The 25268-nt window shown below is 41.1% G+C and overlaps 1 protein-coding gene across 1 annotated transcript in view; it reads right to left on the reverse strand.

The window, feature by feature from the left end:
* Positions 1-7338: 7338 nt before the first annotated feature.
* The window catches only part of AK8 (adenylate kinase 8), a 154079-nt gene continuing 136149 nt past the window's right edge, over positions 7339-25268 (reverse strand). Inside the window, exons 12-13 of the mRNA XM_036752031.1 lie at positions 8810-8890; positions 7339-7579 (exon numbers count right to left, since the gene is read on the reverse strand). Coding sequence (XP_036607926.1) covers positions 7339-7579; positions 8810-8890 — 322 coding nt within the window. The remainder of the gene's footprint in view (positions 7580-8809; positions 8891-25268) is intronic.

Here is a 25268-nt window from a genome sequence, read left to right on the forward strand (position 1 = left end):
ATTTATATTCCTTTGGGCAGAGCACCTGAAGGTAAGAGAATGATTCCCTATATAGACAGAGGGAGAGGAGGGAAGGAATGGAGGGAGGGAGGAAAAGAAGGAAGGAAGCAAGGAAGGGAAAGAAGGAAGGAAGGAAGGAAGCAAGGAAGGAAGGAAGGAAGGAAGGGAAAGAAGGAAGGGAAAGAGGGAAGGAGAGAAAGAGGAAGGAGCTGGATTGCCCAACTAGAACCGCCCAGTTGGGTCCCCAGTGGGACAGCTACTACTACTCACAGATTGTTGTTCGTCCTTTATTCTCAAAGAGAACCATGAAATCAGGAAGATGACTTGCAAGTAAATTGGATTTAAGTGAGGAAGGGCAGTGCAAAGTCACCAGCCTCATTCTATCCTCTGGAGCCTCCAGTAGGCAGACCTTTACTTTAGGAAAATTGCTACAGTAACTATAAAAATGATTGGAGAGGACAGAAATTTGAAAAGAGATCATTTGGGGTTGCAATAGTTCAGGTGAGAGGTAATGATGGCCTGAACTAAAGTGAGGTTGAATGTTTATTATTTAATAATAAAATTTAATACTAATCAAACCTCTTGTGGTGAATTTTAACCATAGCCAACTAACCTAGAATTTAGCCAATTTAGCCAAATTTTAGACTTTTGATCATGACTGTCAGTGTCTCCAAACCAGTAAGTTCCCCAGGTCTCCAGTCCCCTTTCATCTGTAAAGAGATGGTCACTTCCCCAGCACTTTGCCCAGAAATGGATGCTAATAAAATCCAGTAAGGCTTCCAAATTGGGTTGGAAGCACAGGGATCCAATTATAAGAACCTAATTCTTTCTTCCATCTCAGGAGCTGGTTGGCATTAGGCGGCTTTACTATGCAAAGTGCTGTGAGGGGCTGATTCGTTTGCAGTAATTAAATGAATGTCAATTGTTTTCGTTGTTTCTGAGGGAGCATTCTACATGAGTATTAGCATGTTCTGCTAACCCTGACGATCTGCACTCCAGGCCCCCGACAAACCCGTGGGGGATGACCATTGACCTGAGATTCCATACACAGCCATGCCAAATGCATCTCAATGAGCCAGCCTTTCGCTCTCTTTCCCCAGTTTCTATGGAACCAACGAAGCAGAACTAATATCAAGGCTGCATGCAGATGAAAAGAACAGAGAAGGAAGGGGACTTGTGGGGTGGAATTGGGAGGCAGGGGTTTGTTGAGAGAAGACATTTAAAGCTAAGTTTGTTAAAGAGATACACCTGCCTGATAAGTAATGTGTGGGCCCCTTTGCAGGTAGAGAATGGTAGAGAGAGCATCAGACTTTGTCTAGTATTCCTCAGTTCAAATCAGCTCTGTCACCGACTACTGTGTGATCATGAACAAGTTGCTCTTCCTGCCTTCTCTGTGAAATGAGGGCAGTTCAATTAGATGACCCTATGCAATCCTCAGCCCGTTAGCCATTATTCCTCCCTAGGAACCCATTTTTGGCCATCACCTGACAAGCTCATCACCAGAGAGGTAGGCTTCTGAATGTACGGGACTCCCAAGGATATCCAGACAATAAAAGGTTTCACTGATAGGGAAGTGTCCATATAATCAAATATAGCAAATAGAGGCAGGTAGGTGGCACAGTCTTCCTGGACTCTCAGGTCAGGAAGATCTGATTTCAAATCCAGTCTCAGATACTTATTAGCTGTGTTACCACTCAGTTTACTCAAATGTGAAATTAGGATAATAGTTGTACCTGTCTCACAGGGTTATGAGGATCAAACATTTGTAAAGCATTTAGCACTACCTCACAGAGCTGTGAGCACCACACATTTGTTTAGCACAGTGCCTAGCACATAGACACTTAATAAATTCTTCATCCTCCTCCTATATTCTTGATTATCTACATAAATGGACAGGAATGGTAGCACAGATAATTTGAAACAACATAAAATAATAAATATAAACAATATATAAGGGGGTGGAGTCAAGATGGCAGCTGGAAAGCAGGGACTAGCGTGAGCTCCCCACCAAGTCCCTCAAAAAACCTATAAAAATGGCTCTGAACCAATTCTAGAACTGCAGAACCCACAAAATAGCAGAGGGAAGTGGGGCTCCAGCCCAGGACAGCCTGGATGGTTGCTGGGTGAGGTCTATCATGCACAGAGCTGGGAGTGGAGGGGAGCGGAGGGGAGCAGAGCCCAGCATGGGCTGCGTGGACCAACCAGACCAGGAGCTGGGCAGAGCATGCCCTAGCACCCTGAATCAGTGAGCTGTGGCAGTTACCAGACTTCTCAACCCACAAACACCAAAGACAACAGAGAATGTTAGTGGGAAAAGCTGCTGGAGACAGGGTGATAGAGTTCGCGGTTCAGCCACCACCCCGGGGGCAGCGGAGGTGGGGCAGCTACAGAACTAGAGCTGCAGTTGCTTCTGGCCCCAGGCCCACCTGGTGGGAGGAATTAAGTGGCGGATCAGAGCAGGATTGCAGAGCCTGCTGAAGATCTGAGTCCAGTCCAGGTTGGGGGTTCTTGGGGAAGGAGGAGTGCTGGTGTGGCAGAGCTGGCTGTAATAGCTCTGAAATCAACAACGCATCCCCTCAAGCTTGGAACAAAGTACTCTCTACTCTACAAGCAGTCATACCCTGACGAAAAACTCAAGGGTCAAATAAGTTGGCTGGGAACATGGCCAGGCAGTGAAAACACACCCAGATTCAGTCTCAGACTTTGGAATCTTTCTTTGGTGACAAAGACCAAAACATACAGCCAGAAGAAGTCAACAAAATCAAAGAGCCTACAACAAAAGCCTCCAAGAAAAACATGAACTGGTCTCAGGCCATGGAAGAGCTCAAAAAGGATTTGGAAAAGCAAGTTAGAGAAGTAGAGGAAAAATTGGGAAGAGAAATGAGAAGGATGCGAGAAAACCATGAAAAACAAGTCAATGACTTGCTAAAGGAGACCCAAAAAAATACTGAAAAATACGCTGAAGAAAACAACACCTTAAAAATAGACTAACTCAAATGGCAAAAGAGCTCCAAAAAGCCAATGAGGAGAAGAATGCCTTGAAAGGCAGAATTACCCAAATGGAAAAGGAGGTCCAAAAGACCACTGAAGAAAATACTACCTTAAAAATGAGATTGGAGCAAGTGGAAGCTAGTGACTTGATGAGACATCAAGATATTATAAAACAGAACCAAAGGAATGAAAAAGTGGAAGACAATGTCAAATATCTCATTAGAAAAACCACTGACCTGGAAAATAGATCCAAGAGAGATAATTTAAAAATTATTGGATTATCTGAAAGCCATGATCAAAAAAAGAGCCTAGATATCATCTTTCAAGAAATTATCAAGGAGAACTGCCCTGATATTCTAGAGCCACAGGGCAAAATAGAAATTGAAAGAATCCACAGATCACCTCCTCAAATAGATCCCAAAAAGAAATCTCCTAGGAATATTGTCACCAAATTCCAGAGCTCCCAGATCAAGGAGAAAATATTGCAAGCAGTCAGAACGAAACAATTTGGGTATTGTGGAAACATAATCAGAATAACCCAAGATCTAGCAGCTTCTCCATTAAGATCTCGAAGGGCTTGGAATACAATATTCCAGAGGTCAGTGGAGCTAGGATTAAAACCAAGAATCACCTACCCAGCAAAACTGGGTATCATGCTCCAAGGCAAAATATGGATTTTCAATAAAATAGAGGACTTTCAAGCTTTCTCAGTGACAAGACCAGAGCTGAATAGAAAGTTTGACTTTCAAACACAAGAATCAAGAGAAGCATGAAAAGGTAATCAAGAAAAAGAACAAGAAAAAGAAATCACAAGGGATTTACTAAAGTTGAACTCTTTTGTTTACATTCCTACATGGAAAGATGATGTGTATGATTCATGAGACCTCAGTATTAGGGTAGCTGAAGGGAATATGCATATATCTATATCTATATGTATGTATGTATATACATATGTGTGTATGTATGTATATATGTATGTGTGTATATATATATATATATATATATATATATATATATAGAGAGAGAGAGAGAGAGAGAGAGAGAGAGAGAGGGCACAGGGTGAGTTGAAGATGAAGGGATGATATCTAAAAGAAATAAAATCAAATTAAGGGATGAGAGAGGAATATATTGAGAGAGAGAGAAAGGGAAAAATAGAATGGGGTAAATTATCTCTCATAAAAGTGGCAACAAAAAGCAGTTCTGTAGGAAGAGAAGAGAAGGCAGGTGAGGGGGAACGAGTGAATCTCGCTCTCATCAGATTTGACCTGAGGAGGGAATACCATACACACTCAATTGGGTATCTTACCCCACAGGAAAGAAGGAGGAAGAAGATAAAAAAGGGGGGATGATAGAAGGGAGGGCAGATGGGGGAGGAGGCAATCAAAAACAAACACTTTCAAAAAGGAACAGGGTCAAGGGAGAAAACTGGATAAAGGGGGATAGGTTAGGAAGGAGCAAAATATAGTTAGTCTTTCACAACATGAGTATTGTGGAAGGGTTTTACATAATGATACGCATGTGGCCTATGTTGAATTGCTTGACTTCTTAGGGAGGGTGAGTGGGAAGGGGGGAGAGAATTTGGAACTCAAAGTTTTAAAAACAGATGTTCAAAAACCAAAAAAAAAAGGTTTTGCATGCAACTAGAAAATAAGATACACAGGCAATAGGGCATAGAAATTTATCTTGCCCTAAAGAAAGGAAGGGAAAAGGGGATGGAGGGGAGTGGGGTGACAGAAGGGAGGGCTGACTGGGGAACAGGGCACCCAGAATATATGTCATCTTGGAGTGGGGGGGAGGGTAGAAATGGGGAGAAAATTTGTAATTCAAACTCTTGTGAAAATCAATGCTGAAAACTAAATATATTAAATAAATTAAATTTAAAAAAACAATATATAATCTAAAAAAGTTATTAGCATTCTATTTTTGGGTGTATTATGATTTTTTTGCTGAAGATTTATTTCAATAAATCAATAAATGTTCATTGAGCTCTTCAACAGGCATTGTGCTAATTGCTAGGAATATAAAGAAAAAGTGGTCCCTACCCACAAGGGATTGGCTCTTTCAAAATATTTTGAGTACACCGTGTGGAGGGAGGCCATCAGCCTGAGTTTAAACATCAGGTGAACAATCAACAAATTTGAAAATCCACACACTAATAATGGAGAGGAGGTGTAGCTGGAGCCCCCACTCTCTCACTAAATGAGGGTTCTGTGGACAGAACTCTCAATGCTCAATTGGTTTGTACAGAGCTTCACAGGGCTGCAGCTGTGAGGAGAAGACAGTGTAGAATAGGGTCAGAGAGAAGCCTGTGTGAGGTAATAGAAGGGGCCCTGTAGGGTCAGGCATGGTCACTTGAAGCTGAGGACACAAGCCAAGGGCAATCCTGAGAGCGGGCCCATGACTATGTCATGAAAAATGGTAAGGAAATCCACAGCCCAGTGTGGGATTTGCCTCCCTAATCAGGAGGGCAAGAGGTTTTTGTGGGGAGAGTAGAACCTGGGGTGCTCCTGTCTCAGGTGGGCCTGGAAACCTGGCACTGAGACATATAAACAAAGAGAGTGTACTAGCATACATCAGAGATTGTATATTTTATATGGATAATAATAAACATGGTAGCTCGTTGTTCAGTTGTTTTCAGTTGTGTCCCACTCTTTGGGACCCCATTGGGGGTTTTCTTAGCAAAGACACTGGAATGGTTTGCCATTTCCTTCTCCAGCTCATTTTATAGATGAGGAAACTGAGGCAAAACAAGGGTTATGTGACTTTCCCAGGGTCATGCACTTAGTAAATGTCTGAGGCCAGGTTTGAACTCATGAAGATGAGTCTCCCTAATTCCAAGCCCAGTACTCTATCCATTACATCCCATAATAATAAACATAATAGTTTACATTCTTATATTTCCTTCAAGTTTATAAACCACTTTCCCTTTCAACTCTGTATCTATGAGCCTATGACCTTCAAAACTACACTGTGAGGTAGGTGGTAGGTAGAACTGGACTAGAGCCATGCTGGGGGGGGGGGGGGGCGGTGATCTTTCAGGCATCCGAGGATGTTTAGGCTTCTGTGGCTCCAAGGCCCATCCAGGGGCTTAGGTCCTCTTTGGAAAGGCTCTGCACATTTAATTGGGTAAGGGACTCCAGGCCCTGAAACTTCAGAATTATCAGCCCATCTAGGACTCTGGATTGTTGGGGAGTCAGAATAAAGGATGCTTTGTTTCTATTTCTTTTATACTCTCTCTAGTCTGGTTTTAGATGGAGACATCATTGTGTCTAGATGTGACTGAATAACAGTCTGGAACCAGTCACTAATTATATCACTTTCCTCCCTCTATAACCCTGGTTTTCTTACCTGTCAAATCAGGATACTAATACCTATCCTACCTACCTCAGAAAGCTGTTGTGGGAAGGAAATTAAATAATAATAAAAAATATATAGCACTTTACTCCTATTCTCTCATTTGATACAAGCTATAATTTGATTATAAGATCAAATAGCTTTAATTGACCTTAGAGATCACCTGGATGAGGGAACCGAGCCCTACTGGGGTTAAATGACTTGCCCAAGGTCACAAAGATGGTAAATGACAGGGTCTGGATTTGAATCTAGGTCTTCTGATTACAAACCTGGGCTTTTCCCACTAGTTTGTACAGTCTTCCTAGTCCTCTTGTGGCATTTCATCAGAGGAGGGAGGTTATCCTGGGTTCTCAAAGGTTCTGAGGTGAAGTACAGCATCTGGTAGGACCTACCCACTAAGTTAAAAAGGCTTAAGAATGTGCCTGACTGTGGACTTTGATACGAAGACCAATCTAGTTAAATTTAGAGCAGTTCCTCACCAGGTTAGTCACAGGATGTTACAATTTGTAGCTTTAGGAACTGATGAAGACTCTATATTAAGGCATGAAGGGGTGGCTTTCTTTGAGGGAGAGAGGATATTACAGGTTAATGTCAATGAAATCACAGGTCCATCAGCATTTAATACGATTGATAGTGGGCATGTAAGTCCTCTGAAACGGCTAAAGACCTATCAAAATCAAGGTATTACTGCTAGTGCCTGCCAAGCATTCATCCTATAGGCTTTCCTTCTACTTACTAAGTCCTAGAGTAAGGTTTTCCTCTGGCTACTAATTTCTTAGGAAAATCAAGACATCCCCATACATTTGTCTTCCCCTTCCATTTGTTCTCAATTCCCCTAAACAAGGCCATTTCTAGTCATTTTATTCTCCAAAGGAGTGATAATATGCACTATTTATTTATTTATTTTACCATGGCTCGAAAATACTCAGGGAAATGAATACATATCCTTGTGGGATGTTACTACATAAAAGTAAAACCCAGCGGGTTTTCTGCTTATAATGGGATTTTAGTGGGCAAAGGCATAATGATCCCACTCTCTATATACTCAAAGACAGTGTAAGGGTCTTGATCCCCATTGACGTAAATGACATTCTCAAAGAAGTCTTCCAGCAAAGAAGAATCTTTGTAGAACGAATCCATTTTGAGCTTCACTTTCTCCTCTGTGTCGTCTGGGTGCTGGATGAGACGCTCCTGGACCTCCATGGTTGGAGGGGGCTTGTACATGAGGTGATATCTACAAAGAGCATATGGCACAAGAAGGCAGAGAAATCATTATTTCAAGGGCTATTGGGAGATTTGGTCCATATTCTCAATGCATACTGAACTAAAAGCAGTGTATAGGCTTCTAGAGGACCCCACACCATCCTCATCTCCAACACCAAACGTTTACTTACTACATGCAGAGCTGATGCTAGGCTCTGCAGTCATGAAGACTAATAAGACATTGCCTGTGGACCACTGAGGTGAGGAAACAGGACATAAATATGGAAAAGGTAAGTGACAATACAAGTGGTAACTTGTACAGTGCTGTAGAAATTCGGGAGAAAAACATGGTGGATGGAGGAGCTCAGGGAAGGGAAAGGTGGCTGAGATTTGATCTGGAGCTTCTATAAGGTGATTTAGATCCAGATGGATGAATTAAGTTGCTGGTGGGACCAGTCTCTCCAGGTGGTCTATCTGCCTTCTGGTTGGAGCTAAAGCACAGAACCTGTCTTCTCCTTCCTTGAGTCCCTAAACAAGGAGATGTGCTTTTGGCTGTCAGAGAAGGCAGATAATCCAACACTTTGTTGTAGGGATATGAGTCACCTTAAAAATGAAAATTCTATGAGGGATCCTATGAAATGAGAAGGCAGGAGACAATTCAGGCTGTAGTTCCTATTAAGCTTGGAAAGAAAGGTTCAAAGCTATACTCCTTCCTCCAGAAAAAGAGTTTCCCCCATGCAGCTACAGATGTTCCTAATCGTTGGAAGAATAAAGTCCAAATGGAGAACAGCATTTTTCCCAGTTCTTAACTTCATTCCAGTATTTCCATTTCACAATAACGAGGAAAATGGGAAGAATATGGCCCCCTAGAATGGTATGTATGGCCATGTGCAGCATGAGAGCAGTCATTGATTTACTGTGTGAAAATGGCAAGCTAATTACCTTCTCTGTACCCCAACTTAGCTTCAGCCAAAGAAGGCCAATAAAATTCAGATAGCTCCAGGGCAGCTGGTCTGGTGAATTCACTTAAGTCAGTCATCAGTATTCAACAGGACTTTCACTAAGATCATCTGACTGAGACTTCATCAAGCCAAACCAGTTTTCCTTCCTTTGACTTCAGATTAATATAAAGGGGTAAAGGGGAAGAGCAAGAGAGAGGATGGAGGAGAGAAAGGGAGAGAGAGGGAGAGGGAGGGAAGGGAGAGAGAGAGAGAGAAAGAGAGAGAAAGAGAGACAGAGACAGAGACAGAGAGAGACTGACCTTTCTCCTGTGGCTGGATCTGTTCTTCTTAGAGTCAACCGTTCAATGACAGAATCATATGGTACATTGAGAAAAAACACCCTGTGAAGGAAAAATAGGCCTACCATTAATATGTTAGTAGATTCATGAGAACATAACATTCTCCTTACGCAGAAACCAAAAAAGGAGATGATCTTGATAACTGTCAGTGATGGCACAGAATCATGAAATATCAGCGCTGGAAAGGACCTTGGAGATCTTAGTCTAGTCCTATCTCTTTGTTTTCTGGATGAAACTCAAAGAGGGCCTCTGCAGGGCCCAAACCTCCTGCCTCACTTTTTCCACCACTCTACAATCATTTCCCAAAGTTCATTAAAAACAATACTACTTCCTTCTAACAAATGTTTGAAGTCAATCTTTAGAAATATGGTCCCTAAGCTTTTAAATGAAATGTAATTTCTTCTTTCAAGAAAAGTTTCTTCTTTTTCTCTCTTCTCTCATCTTCCCTTTGCCTCCTTTCCCTCTCTCTTCTGCCTTTCTCTCTTTCTCTTTCCCTCCTTCCCTGCCTGCCCCCCGCCCAGATTCAGCATGCAATTCACTGACATTTGCCTTTGCAGAGTCACCAGAGAACTATTTTTCTGGTGTCGGGTGGGATCTGATCTGATGAAAAGCCTGAGCCTTCCCTCCACGTGCATATAGCAGTTTACCAGGCATCCTTGCAGGCCTGAAAGTTATGAAAATCAGATATCTCTCTTCAAATGTTCACAGATAATGATTTCCATTCACAACGTGTTGCAAAATAACAGCCTCCAAATAAAACATTCCAGATTGGGGAAATTCCAAAGACAGGGGAAGCCGAGTTGTCTGAACATTCTTTCATCCCTTACACTCTGAACATGTTGTTTCCACCCCCCCCACCCCTTTATTTGTGTGGCCTACCAGTTGTACCAAAATGTGACTGTCAGAACAGCTAATGCCTGACGAAGCCTCTCTAGGTGAATATGCTAGTAGAAAGGAATCTGGTTTGGAAACCCATGATAATTGATGCCACTTCACAAACAAACAAAACCCCATTGAAAGAGTTTTAACCCAGCATATCAAGACCGCTTGTCGTCATTCTAGCGATTGGGCTCTGGGAGAATGGCGGGATTTGAAGTACAAGGACACAAAATTGGTACTTGAAACACCGCACTTGGAAAGCCTTGTTGGAGAGTCGCTCTGTTCTTACATGATCTGGCTCTGATTACCCAGGCTCATGTCACCATTAAAGGAAGGTGTCTGTGTAAGATGGGGGAGGCACCAGCCTTCTCTGCTTAGATGTGAAACATCCCTTTCTTATTTCCCCCTTCACAGTAAGAAAGCAGGAAAGAGTACACTAGAAAAACTAAGCAAAGCAATTGCCTTTGAAGTAGGCCATATTGGATCCGGGGAACCTGTTTGTGGAGTAGAGCTTGGGGTGGGGGTGGGGGGGTAGACTGAAAAAGGGGAAATGCTACCTATTGTTGGAACCAGAGTTTGAATGCTGGCGGGGACTTTGGAGATTATTTAATCCAAACTCATTTTACAGATTGGGAAGTAGAGGCCTAGCACAGGATACAAATGATTCCATACAAGTGGGGCAGAATGTGGGGAAGGCTGTGAAGAAGGCACAGAATGTTAGTGAAGGGCTAGTCTGTGTGAAAGAGCTAATGAGGTTGGGATTTTTAAAATTAAGTTCCACTCCTCCAGGCTTTTAAAATCAGGTTACCTGTTGTAAGATTAATTCTCCTTAACAACAATAAAAAATTATACCACTTTATAGTTTACAAAGCACTGTCCTATACATTATGTCCTTTAAACTTGACAGATGCCTTGTGAGATGTAGTCCAATATGCTACTATCCTTATTTTACAGATAAGAAAACTAGGTGTCAGATTATGATCCGTTCAAGGTCATACCCTCTTCTCAGCTGCCAAACTGATTTTCTTAAAGTGAAGGTCTGACCATAACAGCTCCCTTCCCCTCCCACCAGTTATTACTTTCCAGTAAATCCCTATTGCCGTCAGCATCAAATACAGGGTGTCTCAAAAGTCTTGATGCAAGTTTAGGCTATCATTGGCTAAAACTGAACGATAAATTTGGGGATACCCTATATAAAGTCTTCTGTTTGGTGTTTAAAGCTCCTCACAACCTGGTTCCTTCCTGCCTTTCCAGTCTTCTTTGCTGCCCTCCTCTGAAAGTTCTCCACCCCCCACCCCCTCACTTTATGATGCAACCACACTGTCCTACTCACCATTCCTTGTACCACACTTATCTAATTGGCTGTTCTTCCCATGTGACACTTCATCTCCCATCAATATGCTTTTGCATTGGCTTTCCCCCATGCCTGCATTACCTTTTTACCTCACTTCCACCTCTCACTTTTCCTGGCTTCCTTCAAGACTTAAATCCCACTTTCTGCAGGAGACCCTTCCTGTTACTCCCAGATATTAATGCCTTCCCTTCTGAGATTATCTTCCATCTAGTCTTTAGATATACTGTATACGACATATGTGTATATATGTATATACATATATTGTATATGTATGTATATATGTGTACTCTATATTCTCTACAGTATATAGAAAACTATAAATTGTATATGTACTCTGGGTATATCTAGTTATTTTCATATTTGCCTCCCCAAAGCTCTTCGAGGCCAAAAGATTTTTGTCTTTCTTTGCATCCCCAGCACTTAGCAAAGTGCCTAGCTCATAGTAAGTACCTAATAAATGTTTGCTGACTAAGTCTCCAAAGATGGGACTCAAATCCAGGTTTTCTAACTTCAAGCTAGAGTTCCTTTTCTGCTACCACTTCCAATCTACTGAGTGATGCAGGAATAAGTCATATTTCTTCTGGGACAATTATAACATCTGTAAAGTCCAAAGGTGATTTGTATAATTTAATTCAAGTACTCTAAAGTAACATGAGTGAAAAAGTTGTTTCTCCTTTGTTCTCAAAGAGGACAATGACATCAAGGAGGTGATGCCATGACATGCAAGTGAATTGGATTTAAGTGAGGGAGGGCTGTGCAAAGTCACCAGCCTCACTCTCACCTCTAGATTCATCTGGGTCCAGTGGTAAGATATAGATCAGGATGACTGGAGATGGCCCAGAATGCAATGGGAGACCTTGGCCTTTTTAAGCTAAGGTCTTTAACATGTCTCAGTTTGACTGAGGCAACACCCAGTCAGTGCTTAAGGCTAGGTAAGAAATGAGGCAAAGAATGGCCTCCTTTATCTAGTCAAAAGAAAATCTGGGAGAGGAAGACCCTCAGGGTTCCTGGCCAAAACAGAAACAGAATGAAAAAGTATGATATAAATGAAAGAAGCCCTGTCTTGAGAGTCAGAGGACCTGGATTCAAATCTTCCCTCTGATGCTTACAACCTCTGTGACCTTGGCAAATCACAGAATCTCCCTGGCCTCAGTTTCCTCCTCTATAAAATGAGGGGCTTGGATTAAGAGCTCCAGAGGTTTCCTATAGCTCTATGTCTATGATCGCATGACCAGTATTCTTTGTCCCTCATCAGACTTAAATCACAGTGGAATCAAAACAATCCAGGATTTGACATCCAAATATATAGTTAACAGAATTATATAAGACCAAAACCTATTTCCCAACAGACAAGCAGTTGTAAAATAATTGTAAACTATTAACGATCATATGAAATGTCACTGCAAACCACTAAAAATAAGAGAAAATGCAAATCGAAACAACTCTCAGCTTTCACTTTCACATCCAACAAATTAACTAAGGTGACAAAAGATAATAATAGCCAATGTTGAAAGGGTTGTGGAAAGATGGATACATTAATGCATTGCTGGTGGAGCTGTGAGTTATACAACCATTCCAGAAAATAATTTGTAATTTTGAGAAGAGAATCACTAAAATGGCCACATCCTCCAACCCAGAGATTCCACTAATGGGTATATGCCCCAAAGAATTCGATGACAAGAAGAAAGACATCACATTTACCTAACTATTTATGGTAGCACTTTAATTTTTTTTTATTTTTCAATTATCATTTTTCTCTCTCTCCATATCCCACTCCCATCAAAAAAGAAAAACGGCCAAGATGGCAGCTGGTAAGCAGGGAATAGTCTGAGCTCCGTACGGAGACCCTCCAAAAACTTATAAAAAAATGGCTCTGAACCAATTCTAGAACGGCAGAACCCACAAAACAGCAGAGGGAAGCAGGGCCCCAGCCCAGGACAGCCTGGGTGGTCTCTGGGTGAGGTCTATCCCACACAGAGCTCGGAGCTCGGAGCTGGGAGCTGGGAACGGAGTGGAGCAGAGCCCAGCCTGAGCCGCGTGGACCATCCAGACCAGAAGCCGGGCGGAGGGGACCCTAGCGCCCTGATGCAGTGAGCTGCGGCAGTTACGAGACTTCTCAACCCACAAACACCAAAGACTGTGGAGAAGGTTAGTGGGAAAAGCTGCGGGAGTGGAAGGAGTTCGCGGTTCGGCAGGGGTGCACAGCTTGCCGAAGATCTAAGCCCAGTTCGGGTTGGGGAAGGAGCAGTGCTGGTGCAGCAGAGCTGGCACCTCCCCCGCAAACGTGGAACATAGAACTCTGTAATCTACAAGCAGTCGTACCCCACTGAAAAACTCAAGGGTCAAGTTAGTTGGCTGGGAATATGGCCAGGCAGCGAAAACGCACCAAGATTCAGTCTCAGACTTTGCATTCTTTCTTTGCTGACAAAGAAGACCAAAACATACAGACAGAAGAAATTACTAAAGTCAAAGACCCTACAACAGAAACCTCCAAGAAAAACAGGAACTGGTCTCAGGCCATGGAAGAGCTCAAAAAGGAGTTGGAAAAGCAAGTTAGAGAAGTAGAGGAAAAATTGGGAAGAGAAATGAGAAGGATGCGAGAAAACCATGAAAAACAAGTCAATGACTTGCTAAAGGAGACCCAAAAAAATACTGAAAAATACGCTGAAGAAAACAACACCTTAAAAAACAGACTAACTCAAATGGCAAAAGAGCTCCAAAAAGCCAATGAGGAGAAGAATGCCTTGAAAGGCAGAATTAGCCAAATGGAAAAGGAGGTCCAAAAGACCACTGAAGAAAATACTACTTTAAAAATTAGATTGGAGCAAGTGGAAGCTAGTGACTTTATGAGAAATCAGGATATTATAAAACAGAACCAAAGGAATGAAAAAATGGAAGACAATGTGAAATATCTCCTTGGAAAAACCACTGACCTGAAAGCCATGATCAAAAAAGAGCCTAGATACCATCTTTCAAGAAATTATCAAGGAGAACTGCCCTGATATTCTAGAGCCACAGGGCAAAATAGATATTGAAAGAATCCATCGATCACCTCCTCAAATAGATCCCAAAAAGAAATCTCCTAGGAATATTGTCACCAAATTCCAGAGCTCCCAGATCAAGGAGAAAATACTGCAAGCAGCCAGAAAGAAACAATTTGAGTATTGTGGAAACCCAATCAGAATAACCCAAGATCTGGCAGCTTCTACATTAAGAGATCGAAGGGCTTGGAATGAGATATTCCGGAGGTCAATGGAGCTAGGATTAAAACCTAGAATCACCTACCCAGCAAAACTGAGTATCATGTTCCAAGGCAAAATATGGATTTTCAATAAAATAGAGGACTTTCAAGCTTTCTCAGTGAAAAGACCAGAACTGAATAGAAAATTTGACTTTCAAACACAAGAATCAAGAGAAGCATGAAAAGGTAATCAAGAAACGGAAATTGCAAGGGACTTACTAAAGTTGAACTGTTTTGTTTACATTCCTACATGGAAAGATGATGTGTATGATTCATGAGACGTCAGTATTAGGGTAGTTGAAGGGAATATGCATATATATATATGTTTATGTATATATATAAGTGAATGTGTATGTATGTATATATCTATGTGTATATGTATGCATGTGTATGTATGTATATATATATGTGTGTGTTTTTATGTATATATATATACATATATATGTAAAAGATAGAGAGCAGACACAGGGTGAGTTGAAGATGAAGGGAAGATATCTAAAAGAAATAAAATGAAATTAAGGGACTAGAGAGCAACATACTGAGAGAGGGAGATAGGGAGAGATAGAATGGGGTGGATTATCTCGCATAAAGGTGGCAAGAGGAAGCAGTTCTGTGGGAGGAGGGGAGAGGGCAGGTGAGTGGGGAATGAGTGAACCTTTCTCTCATCAGATTTGGCCTGAGGAGGGAATACCATACATACACAGTTGGGTATCTTACCCCACAGGAAAGAAGAGGGAGGAAGATAAAAAAAATAAAATAAAATAAAAGGGGGGGGGATGATGGAGGGGAGGGCAGATGGGGGTGGAGGTAATCAAAACAAACACTTGGGAAAGGGGACAGGGTCAAGGGAGAAAATTCAATAAAGCGGGATGGGTTGGGAAGGAGCAAAATGTAGTTAACCTTTCACAACATGAGTATTGTGGAAGGGTTATACATAATGATACATGCGTGGCCTAGGTTGAAGTGCTCGACTTCTTAGGGAGGGTGAGTGGGAAGGGAAGAAGGGAGAGAATTTGGAACTCAAAGTTTTAAAAACAGATGTTCAAAAACAAAAAAAAAAGTTTTTGCATGCAACTAAAAAATAAGATACACAGGCAATGGGGCATAGAAATTTATCTTGCCCTACAAGAAAGGAAGGGAAAAGGGGATGAGAGGGGAGGGGGGTGATAGAGGGGAGGGCTGACTGGGGAACAGGGCAACCAGAATATAAGCCATCTTGGAGTGGGGGGGAGGGTAGAAATGGGGAGAAAATTTGTAATTCAAACTGTTGTGAAAATCAATGCTGAAAACCAAATATGTTAAATAAATAAATTTAAACTTTGTGGGAAAAAAAAAAACAAAATGCTTGTAACAAATATTCATAGTCAGGCAAAACCAAATTCCCATATTGGTCATTTCCAAAAAATGTGTCTCATTCTGCATATTTATTCCATCGCCTCTCTGTCAGAAGGTGATTAGCATTCTTCATCATTGGCTCTCGGGAAACATGTTTGATCATTGCATTGATCAGACTTCTTAGTCATAGAAAATTGTTTACTCTCACAATGGTGTCATAGTATAAATTGCTCTGGCTCTAGCAATACATTTACAGCAGCAAAGAGCCAGAATTGAAGTAGATGTTCATTGATTGGGAATGCCTAGACATGTGTGATACATGAATATAATGGAATATCACTGTGCTATAAGAAATAACTGTCATACATATAGGAAAGTTGTAGTAGCAACTTAGATTTGAAGATCTTTCCTACCCATTAATAGGCCATGTGACCTGCTTATGTCACAGGAAGCCTAAGACACATGTGATAGGAGGAGCTTCCTGACAGGAAAAGGAAGTTATGTCAAAGGAAATGCTGAGAGAGATGTTATGATTGTTAAAGGCCACCCTCATGATTGTTAGAACCAGAACAGGTTGACTTAGCTGTACTGTGAGTTTGTTTTGGGGAAGACCCCAGCAGGGGGTCAGAGAGGTTTCAGGATGGTGAGGCTCCATGTTGTGATATTCTGTATTGAATGATTTGGGTTCTTTGCTGTTATGATAAAGTGGGCTGACTGGCTGTGGGAGCTGAACATTTGGCTATGGGATATGGTTCTCTGGTGTCTGAAAAAATGGTTTACTTCTTCTACCCTCTACGTGGAGAGCCTCGTACATTTTGCGGTACAGAACTACATAGGCGTTTTGACAATTATCATCTACATTGTCAGTATTGCCTTACTGATAGAAAAGTACAAGAAGACTTATATGAACTAATACAAAGTGAAGTAAACAGTATCAGGAAAATAGTATACATGATGTAAGAGGAAAGACCAACAACACTAAAACAATTGAAACTGAATGCTGTGAAATTAGAATGACTTAAGCATGGCCCCCAAAGAAGAGAAATGAGAAGGCACCTGCGTCCATGTCTTTGAAGAGGTGGAAGATTATGGGTATGAAGCACTGCACATAACCTCAGGCTGTTGGTTAGTTTTTCTGAGCTTTGTACCCTCATCTTTTATTCCATCATGTTGGGTCTAGCACTCTGGGAGGGGGATGGAATGGGATACATTGGAAAATGTAGATGATATAAAAACAAAAGATATCAATAAAATTTATTTTTAAAAATCTAGGATCACAGATCACTTAGGTACTGAGAGACAGAGAGGTGGACTTAATGGGGTCCATTCCAGATTCAAGGTTCTAGGGAGAAGTGGATAGGTGTCATTTATAAGGCCTGAAATTGAGTTTTTAGTTTCCCAAAGTGAGGGTCTTAAGAGAAGACACTCAGGGGATGTGAGAAAGTATGGTGGTAGATGTTTGCCCCCCTTGGGGTCTAGAGAATGCCCACAAAATGCAGACTTTCCCATTCCTAGATGGCCCTGTAACTTTAAAATAAGAAGGCTATACATCACATGGTTCTTTTTTAAAATGCCCTATGTGTCTTGCTTCCTATGCTCAGATACCAGCTGCACTATTCCTACTCTCTCCACTCCTTAGAAAGAGAAGCTCCCGGCTGACCATTTCTTGTTTAAAATTGTGCATAATTGATAGTGGCAAATCTACCCCAGCTGTGTCTAAAACCTCTCCAGGGGCAAGAAAAACACTCTCTATGACTGTCATTAACTACTAAATTAGCAAGCACTACTGGCAGTTTACAATACTCCCTACAAAACACATCAATCTGGTTTAAGAAGAATGACCCAGGGATCAAATTCCTGCATAATCTGTAGCCATTTTAGAATCATCCTCAAGTTTACTACTGCATCCTCTTTCACTGGGAAGAAATGGAATAATCCTGATCAGCACCATCAAAACACTCACCCAGAAAAAAGCTGAAATGCAAATCATGGGAAGCCAGAAAGTTCTGTAAACTTTCCTCAAAGAGGAAAAAAAATGTGGTTAAGGCAGAAATGACAGAGGGATGGGGAATGAAAGTACCAAGTAGCTAAATCTCCTCTTTCATTGATCAGGTGCATAGAAGAGCTTTCTGACCCATTCCAGATAGTCATGGTCATGGTGGATATAAAAAGGTGATGAAGGTTCAAAGACAAAATGAGTACCAAGCCCTTTGGAGCACCCTGTAGCAGGTCACTCAATCATCTGAGCAGCTACAAGTAAGGAGAAGCAATAAAGGACTTACCATGTGTACTTGCAAGTGAGGGGACCCTTATAGTGAGAAAGTAGGCACTGTAAGAAACATCAGGACATCTATATGGTGCAGACAAACACACTGAGGGAGCAAAATGCAAGACCTATTACCATTTTTCACTGATGGGCTGCCCCTAATTATTAAACTCCTGAATACTAAATTTCCACATCTCATATATCAAATAACTGTTCAGATAATCTTTTATTTTGTAAAGACTAGATTCCATATTGGTTACCTTTGATGAGTTTAATCAAGTTTCACATTAAATGCACTCTGTTCCTTGTAGCTTGAGAAGGATTCTATTTTTTTGTGTAGTTAATAAGAACAAAGAGAAAATGTATTCAAACACCAGTGTATCCCAACAGTTTGTTTCCCTATTCAAATTCTTATTCAGGAGGGGGGGTGGGATTCAGGAAATACTACATACCAAATACTAATACTACAATATATACATTATTTCACAACCATATAGGAGAGAGGTAAATTTTCCCATCTCATCTCTGAGACCAGACCTGGTTATTATAATTATAATCTGTTCACTTTGGTTCTATTAAACTACATTATTGTCATTATATTGGTAGCAATATAGAAAAAATACATTACAATAAATCAGAAATAATACCCCACCTGCTAAAAAATATTTCAGTTGAAATAGTGCTGACCACTAAGGTATGCAAACATCAAACATTCAAGAAATGAATTAAATATATTAATTTTTTAAAAAGTTACTTAAAAGTAAAATGGGACAGGTCACTTGGATAATGAATTTCATTCCTTTTAAAAACTACATATTCCTCACTAGTTAGTGCCTCTGGTGTTTCATTCCTATAAAGATCTTTTTTGGTGGAGACATTGCTAGAAGGAAGGTTTAGTCAAATAAATATCCCAATTGAAAGGAATTCTACTGGAAACCAAATTACCAGGAGATGCATGGTCCCTGCTCTTGTGACCAATGGAAAATCTTTAAGGAAGATATGTCACAAAGAAAGGAGAGGAAATACAGAGCTCTACAAAGACCTATTCATAGCTGAGAGGTAGCCAAGACCTTTGGAAATAGAAGGCTGAGATGTGTGCTTGAGACCAGTAATTTTCTTAGTGTCCATTACTACAATTGCTAGGGACAGAATTGATTCTAAGTGGGGGTGGGAGCTTCCCATCCTAGAGCACAAATGATATGTGATAAAACCAGGGGAGCACCACAGATAAGTTTATTGTTCAACCTTAGTAAATGCAACCTGTTCACTAAGAAGCGACCTGTCAGAGCCTCATTGACAGTACAAATCCTGGCTCTCACTTCTCTTCTGATCAATATCAGACGGGTATAATCAATGGGTGCAATGAAAAATTAAAAAATAAAAGGGACATTTGATTATTTCTATAGCAACCATCTCAGATCCATCTGCTCTCTGAAACAGACTGCTTCTTTTTAAAGAGAACTTAGCCTCTCTCCAGCTACAAGTATTTAAAGACATTCTACTGTTGTTTAGTCATGTCCGATTCTCTGTGATCCCATTTGGGTTTTTCTTGGCAAAGATAGTGGAGTGGTTTGCCATTTCCTTCTCCATGCTCATTTTACAGATGAGGAAACTGAAGCAAACAGGGTTAAGTGACTTTTCCAGGGTCACACAGCTAGTAAGCGTCTGAGGCCAGATGTGAACTCAGGAAGATGAATTTTAATGACTTCAGGCCCAGCACTCTATCTATATAGCTGCCCTATTCTACTGTACTTTATGGGTAACTAAGGGAATTCTTAAGGGTAATTTGGCCTATATGAGATTTTTGCCTTACTCCTTGATGTCTGAACTTAACTTTCATGTAAGATACTATATACTGCAGGTCCACAGTTCTGAGTTAAGCCTGGGAATAAAAAGACTAAAAAAAATTAAACTGTTCCTCACCTCAAAGAGGTTATATTCTACTGGAAGGAAAGGGGTTCCCCATAAATACCAGTAAGTATAGTAAAAGAAAAATTGAGGTGGGAAAGAATTTAGATGATAAGGGAAGACTTTGTGGAAGAGGTGGTATCTTAATTTTGCCTTGAAGAAAATGAGGATTCTGAGAGGCAGAGGAGAGGTGAGAATATATTCTAGAAATGGGGAACCGATTGTTCAAGTGCCCAAAGGCAGGACACGCAGAATACAGCCAGATGGCTTTGACTGTAAAACAGGTTTATGGGAAAGTTGGAACACTAATTCATTGTTGGTGGAGCTACGAGCTGATCTAACCATTCTGGAGAGCAATTTGGAATGCCCACAGGGTTATAAAAATGTGCATACCCTTTGACCCAGCAATACCACTTCTAGTGCTGTATCCCAAAGAGACCATACAAGTGGGAAAAGGACCCATACATACAAAAATATTTATAGCAGCTCTTTTTGTGGTGGCCAAGAACTGGAAATCTAGGGGATGCCCATCAATTAGAGAATGGCTGAACAAGTTGTGGTATATGAATGTAATGGAATACTATTGTGCTATAAGAAATGATGAGCAGGTGGACCTCAGGAAAACCTGGAAAGACTTATATGAACTGATGCTGAATGAAGTGAGCAGAACCAAGAGAACATTGTACACAGTATCAGCCACAGTGTGCGAGGACTGATTTTGATAGACTTAGCCCTTCTCAGTAATGGAAGAACCTAAAACTTTTCCAAAGGACTCATGATGGAAAATGCCATTCAAATCCAGAGAAGGAACTATGGAGTCGGAATGCAGATCGAAGCAGACTCTTTTCTCTTTTGTTTTGTTTTCTCTCTCATGGTTTCTCCTATTTGTGATAATTCTTCTATGCAACATGACTAATGTGAAAATGTGTTTAATAGGAATGTATGTACAGAGCCCATATCAGATTGCATGCCATCTTGGGGAGGGGAAGGGAAGGAGGGGGAGAAAATTTAAAGTTTATGGAAGTGAATGTTGAAAACTGAAAATAAATAAATATAAAAATAAATTTTAAAAAAACAGGATTTGTACAGTGTCAAATAAGGCTAGAAAAGTAGGCAATGAAGAGCCACTGAGGGTTTTAGAATGAGGAGAGTCATGGTGAGACCTCTGTTTTAGGAAAACTATTTTGGTAAATATATAATTTTTGACAAAATAATTTTGGTGTGGTGAATAGATTAGAGAAGAAAAAGAACAATTTGGAGGCTATTGAAGTAAGGTGCAGGATGGTGGCTATGTGAATGGAGATGGGAGCAACATGTGAGCAACGTTGTGAAGATAGAATAGTGAAGATCTGACCATTGATTGAATATGAGGGGTGAAGGAGAAAGAGAAGTTCAAGGATGACTTCATGGGGATAAACTCAGGAGACTAAGAAGCTAGTGGGGCCCTATAAAAATAAATATGCAAGCTTGGAAAGGAGGAATTTATTTTGGGAAAGGGTGTGGACAATGAATTCCATTCTCCCTAAAGGCCACATATCCCTTCACTAGTTGGCACTTCTGGTGTTTTAGTCCCATAAACTGTCCCACAAGGGGAGGGAGGATGGAGCTCTATCTGAGCTTCTACCTTTGCAGAGTTGGAGTCACAACGATAATTTTCATGATCCAAATTATTCTTCCTACCAAAGGTATTTAGTCAATGACTGCCAGGCTGCTGAGGAAAGCCCTAGATGGGTAGGAGATAAAGGAAGCAGGGACAGCAGGGATATTCTCTCCTCCCCTCAGAATCCTTGCTTTCTTCAAGGCAAAACTAAGATACCACCTCCTCCAGGAAATCTTTCCTGATCATCCAAGTTCTTAGTTGTCTTTCCCACCTCAATTTTTCTTGTACTATTCTTATTGGTATATATGGCTAACTCCTTTCCCTCCTGTAGAATGTAAGGTCTTTGAGAGTAGGAACAGTTTAATTTATTTTTCTTTTTTGGTCTGTTTGTCCCTGTCTTTTATCCCCTTTTTATTCTGAAGCTAGTCCCTTGTATAAAGGAATAATATGTTAACAATAATGTTAAAATGTTAATAATAAATTACTCAAAAACAAAAGTAAATACCCAAATAAACAAATAAATAAAAGAGTTGGTATCCAAGAGCCACTGGTTCCCATCCTAGAGCTTTGCCATGCCTATTTGTAGTCCCCAAGACCATTGCCCAGATGTCAGTTCTTGCCTTTTCCACCAGGGAAAGCCAACAAGCACTACGTAGATGTCACATTGTCTTACATGCCTTAATGGATTACGTCTATGTTGGCAAATCTTTTTCAAGAATAACTAGTTTTACTCTAGGCAGTGAAGTTGAGTACTCAGCCAACCTTTGGTAAGAAAATCAGAAATGGCCTCAATTTTTACTTAGCATTATCATGGAAAAGAGTCTTCACCAGCTCAAGAAAAGAAGCATAGGCACCTGAGTACAAGTTCATCACACCTGGACTGAACCCAGATGCCACAAGGCCAGTTCTTACCCCCAAGGAGGAAAAGCAGCAGCATGGTGTGCAAGAAAAAAAGATCACTAGATTAGGAGTCAGGAGATCTGGCTCAGGGACTATCACCACCACTGGATATACCACTGTGGGCGATATGGCTCAGCAAACGTTTATCAAGTACCTGCTCTGAGCTCAATACTAGGGATACAAAAAACAAAACAAAACAAAAAACAAAAACAAAGAAAAAGAATGATACAAGCTCTACCCTCAAGGAGCTTAGGAGGATATGGCCGCACACAAGCAAGTAGGATTCAAAGGAAAGATTTAGACGAAGTAACCTAAAAAACCTTGAGGACAAAAACACTCTCAGCTGAGGGGATGAGGGACAGCTTCATTTACAAGGCTGTAGAAGGTGAGCTGGGCCTCAAAGAAGAGAAGGATGTTCAAAGGCAGAGATGAGGGAGTGATTTCCAGGGATGGACTGCATGGATTTGAGAGAGGGCAGATGAGATTCAAAAACAGCTAATTGTCCAGTTTGGCTGTAGTACTCAATACAGGGAAGAGAGCAGTGAGTGAAGTGGGAAAGGTGCACTGAAAGCAGATTATGAAGGGCCTTCAAATAGCAGGCTAAGGAGATTGTGTTTTATCCCATGGACAACTGTGAGCCACTGAAGGATTTGAACAACTGGCAATGTGTGCATTAGGAAAATGATTCCAGAAGGTATGTGAAGGATGAATCAGAGAGAGGTGAAACTGGAGAGCACCGAAGAACCTACTTTGCAGAATCATACAATTCCAGAGTTGGAAGGGACCTGAGCAGCCATTTAGTCCAACTCATAATACCTTAAAAGAATTCCCATTAAAACAGATCTGGCAAGTGGGCATCTAGCCTCTCCAATGGGGGCGGGGAGGGGAACAGACTTATCACCACTAGAGGGATCCCATCCCATTTCTGGGTAGCTCTAAATATTAGGAGGAGAGAGCTCAGTGGCAAAATAGAGAGAATGCCTGGCCCAGAGTTAGGAAGACTCATCTTCCTGAGTTCAAATCTGGCCTCAGATACTTACTAGCTGTGTGACCCTGGGAAAGTCACTTAATCCCATTTGCCTCAGTTTCCTCATTTGTAAAATGATCTGGAGAAGGAAATGGCAAATCACTCTAGTATCTTTGCCAAAAAAACTCCAAATCAGGTCATGAAGAGTTGGATGCAACTGAAAAACAACTGAACAACAAAAAATATTAGGAAGTTTTCCTGATAGGGAGTCTAAATATGCCTCTTTGCAGTTTCCACTTATTGATCATGGGTCTGCCTTCTGATGCCAAACAGACTGTTTTCCTCTTACATGTGATAATCTTTCAAGTACTTGAAGACAGCTATCCTACCCCTACCCCTAACGCTTCTCTTCTTCAGGCTGCACATCTCTGGTCCCTTCAGCCTAACCTCATAGGCTGAACCTCCAGGCCCTTCATCATCCTTATTGGCCTTCTCTGGATGTTCTCCAGTTTAGCAATGTCCTTTTCAGACTATGAAGCCCAGAAATGAACATGAAACTCCAGATATGGTCTGGCCAGAGCAGAGGACATGGGTACTTTGGCCTCCTTATTCCTGAAAGTTGTTCCCCTGCTAATGCACTCCAATATTAAAATAGCTTTTTGGGAGCCAATCACAGAGAGCTAGGTGGTACAATGGACAGGGGACCAGACCCGTAGTCAGGAAGGCCTGAGTTTAAGTGCAGACTCAGATACTTAGTAACTGGGCATTTTGTCTCTGCCTCAGTTTCCTCATCTATAAAATGGGGGTCACAATAGCACCTACTTCCCGAGGTAGTTGTAAGGATAACATGAGATAATATTTTTAAAGCACTTTATAAACCTCAAAGCATTATTTAAATGCTAGTTATTATTATTTCATACTGACTCATATTGAAATTCCAGTCTAACAAAACCCCCAAACTGCCATCCAATGATGCCTACCATTTATCTCAGCTGAAGCCATGTGTAAGACTTTACATTTATACCTATAGGATTTCATATTTTATTAGATTCAGCCCAGTGATCTAGCCTGTCAAGATGTGTTAGCTATCCTTCTCAGCTTGGTATCACCTGGAAATCTGATAAGCACACCCTCTATGCCTTTATCCAAATTGCTGATAAATATGTCACAGAGGCAGAGGGCCAAGCACAGATCCCTAGGATACTCCACTGGAGACCTCCTGCCAAATTGATATCAATAATTTCTATCTATCTAATTGTATTAACATGTAATCTAAATCTCCCCACATTTTCCATGCTTTATCAAATACTTTGATGAAACTAGGGAAAGTTCTAGACAATAGCATTCTTCTGACCTATTAGTTTGAGTAACTTTGTCAATAAGGGAGATTAGGCTAGCCTTGCATGATCTGTTCCTGATGGAGCTATGCCGGTTTTTTGTAATCATTCACCATCTCTTTCATGTTCAGATTCTAGAATTTTCCTCAGGAATCAAGGTCAAGCACATTGGCTTATAGTTTGCAGACTGTTCTCTTCCCTTTTCTGAAAGTTAGGAAATTTACCCTTCTCCAGGTACCTCAGGTAACTTTCCTATCTTCCATGATGTTTAATAATAGTAGCTCAGCAATCACGTCTTCTTGTTCTTTCAGTACCCAAGGCTATACAGTTCACCTGGGCCATTAAGCAACCAAGCAGGTGGCCTCTCACCATCTCCTTGCTGATCCCGAGAACACACTTCCTTCTCACCCTTTTGGCTTCTTTGGATGCTAGCTGTCCTCCCTCTGAACTCTTCAAAATCTGTTTTTCCCAAATCTAGGGTTCGCGTCTGCCCAGTTTTCCTCTCCTCTGTCACACCCCTGCCACCATTCTACCTCGCTAGTAAAAATCAGATCCAATTTTTAAAAATTGTCACCCTGTTGTATTTCACCTTTCGAAGGATGAAATTATCATTAAGGCAAGTCAATAGTCAAG

Source organism: Trichosurus vulpecula, chromosome 3, assembly GCF_011100635.1.
Source record: "Trichosurus vulpecula isolate mTriVul1 chromosome 3, mTriVul1.pri, whole genome shotgun sequence".
Classification (NCBI taxonomy): Eukaryota; Metazoa; Chordata; class Mammalia; order Diprotodontia; family Phalangeridae; genus Trichosurus; species Trichosurus vulpecula.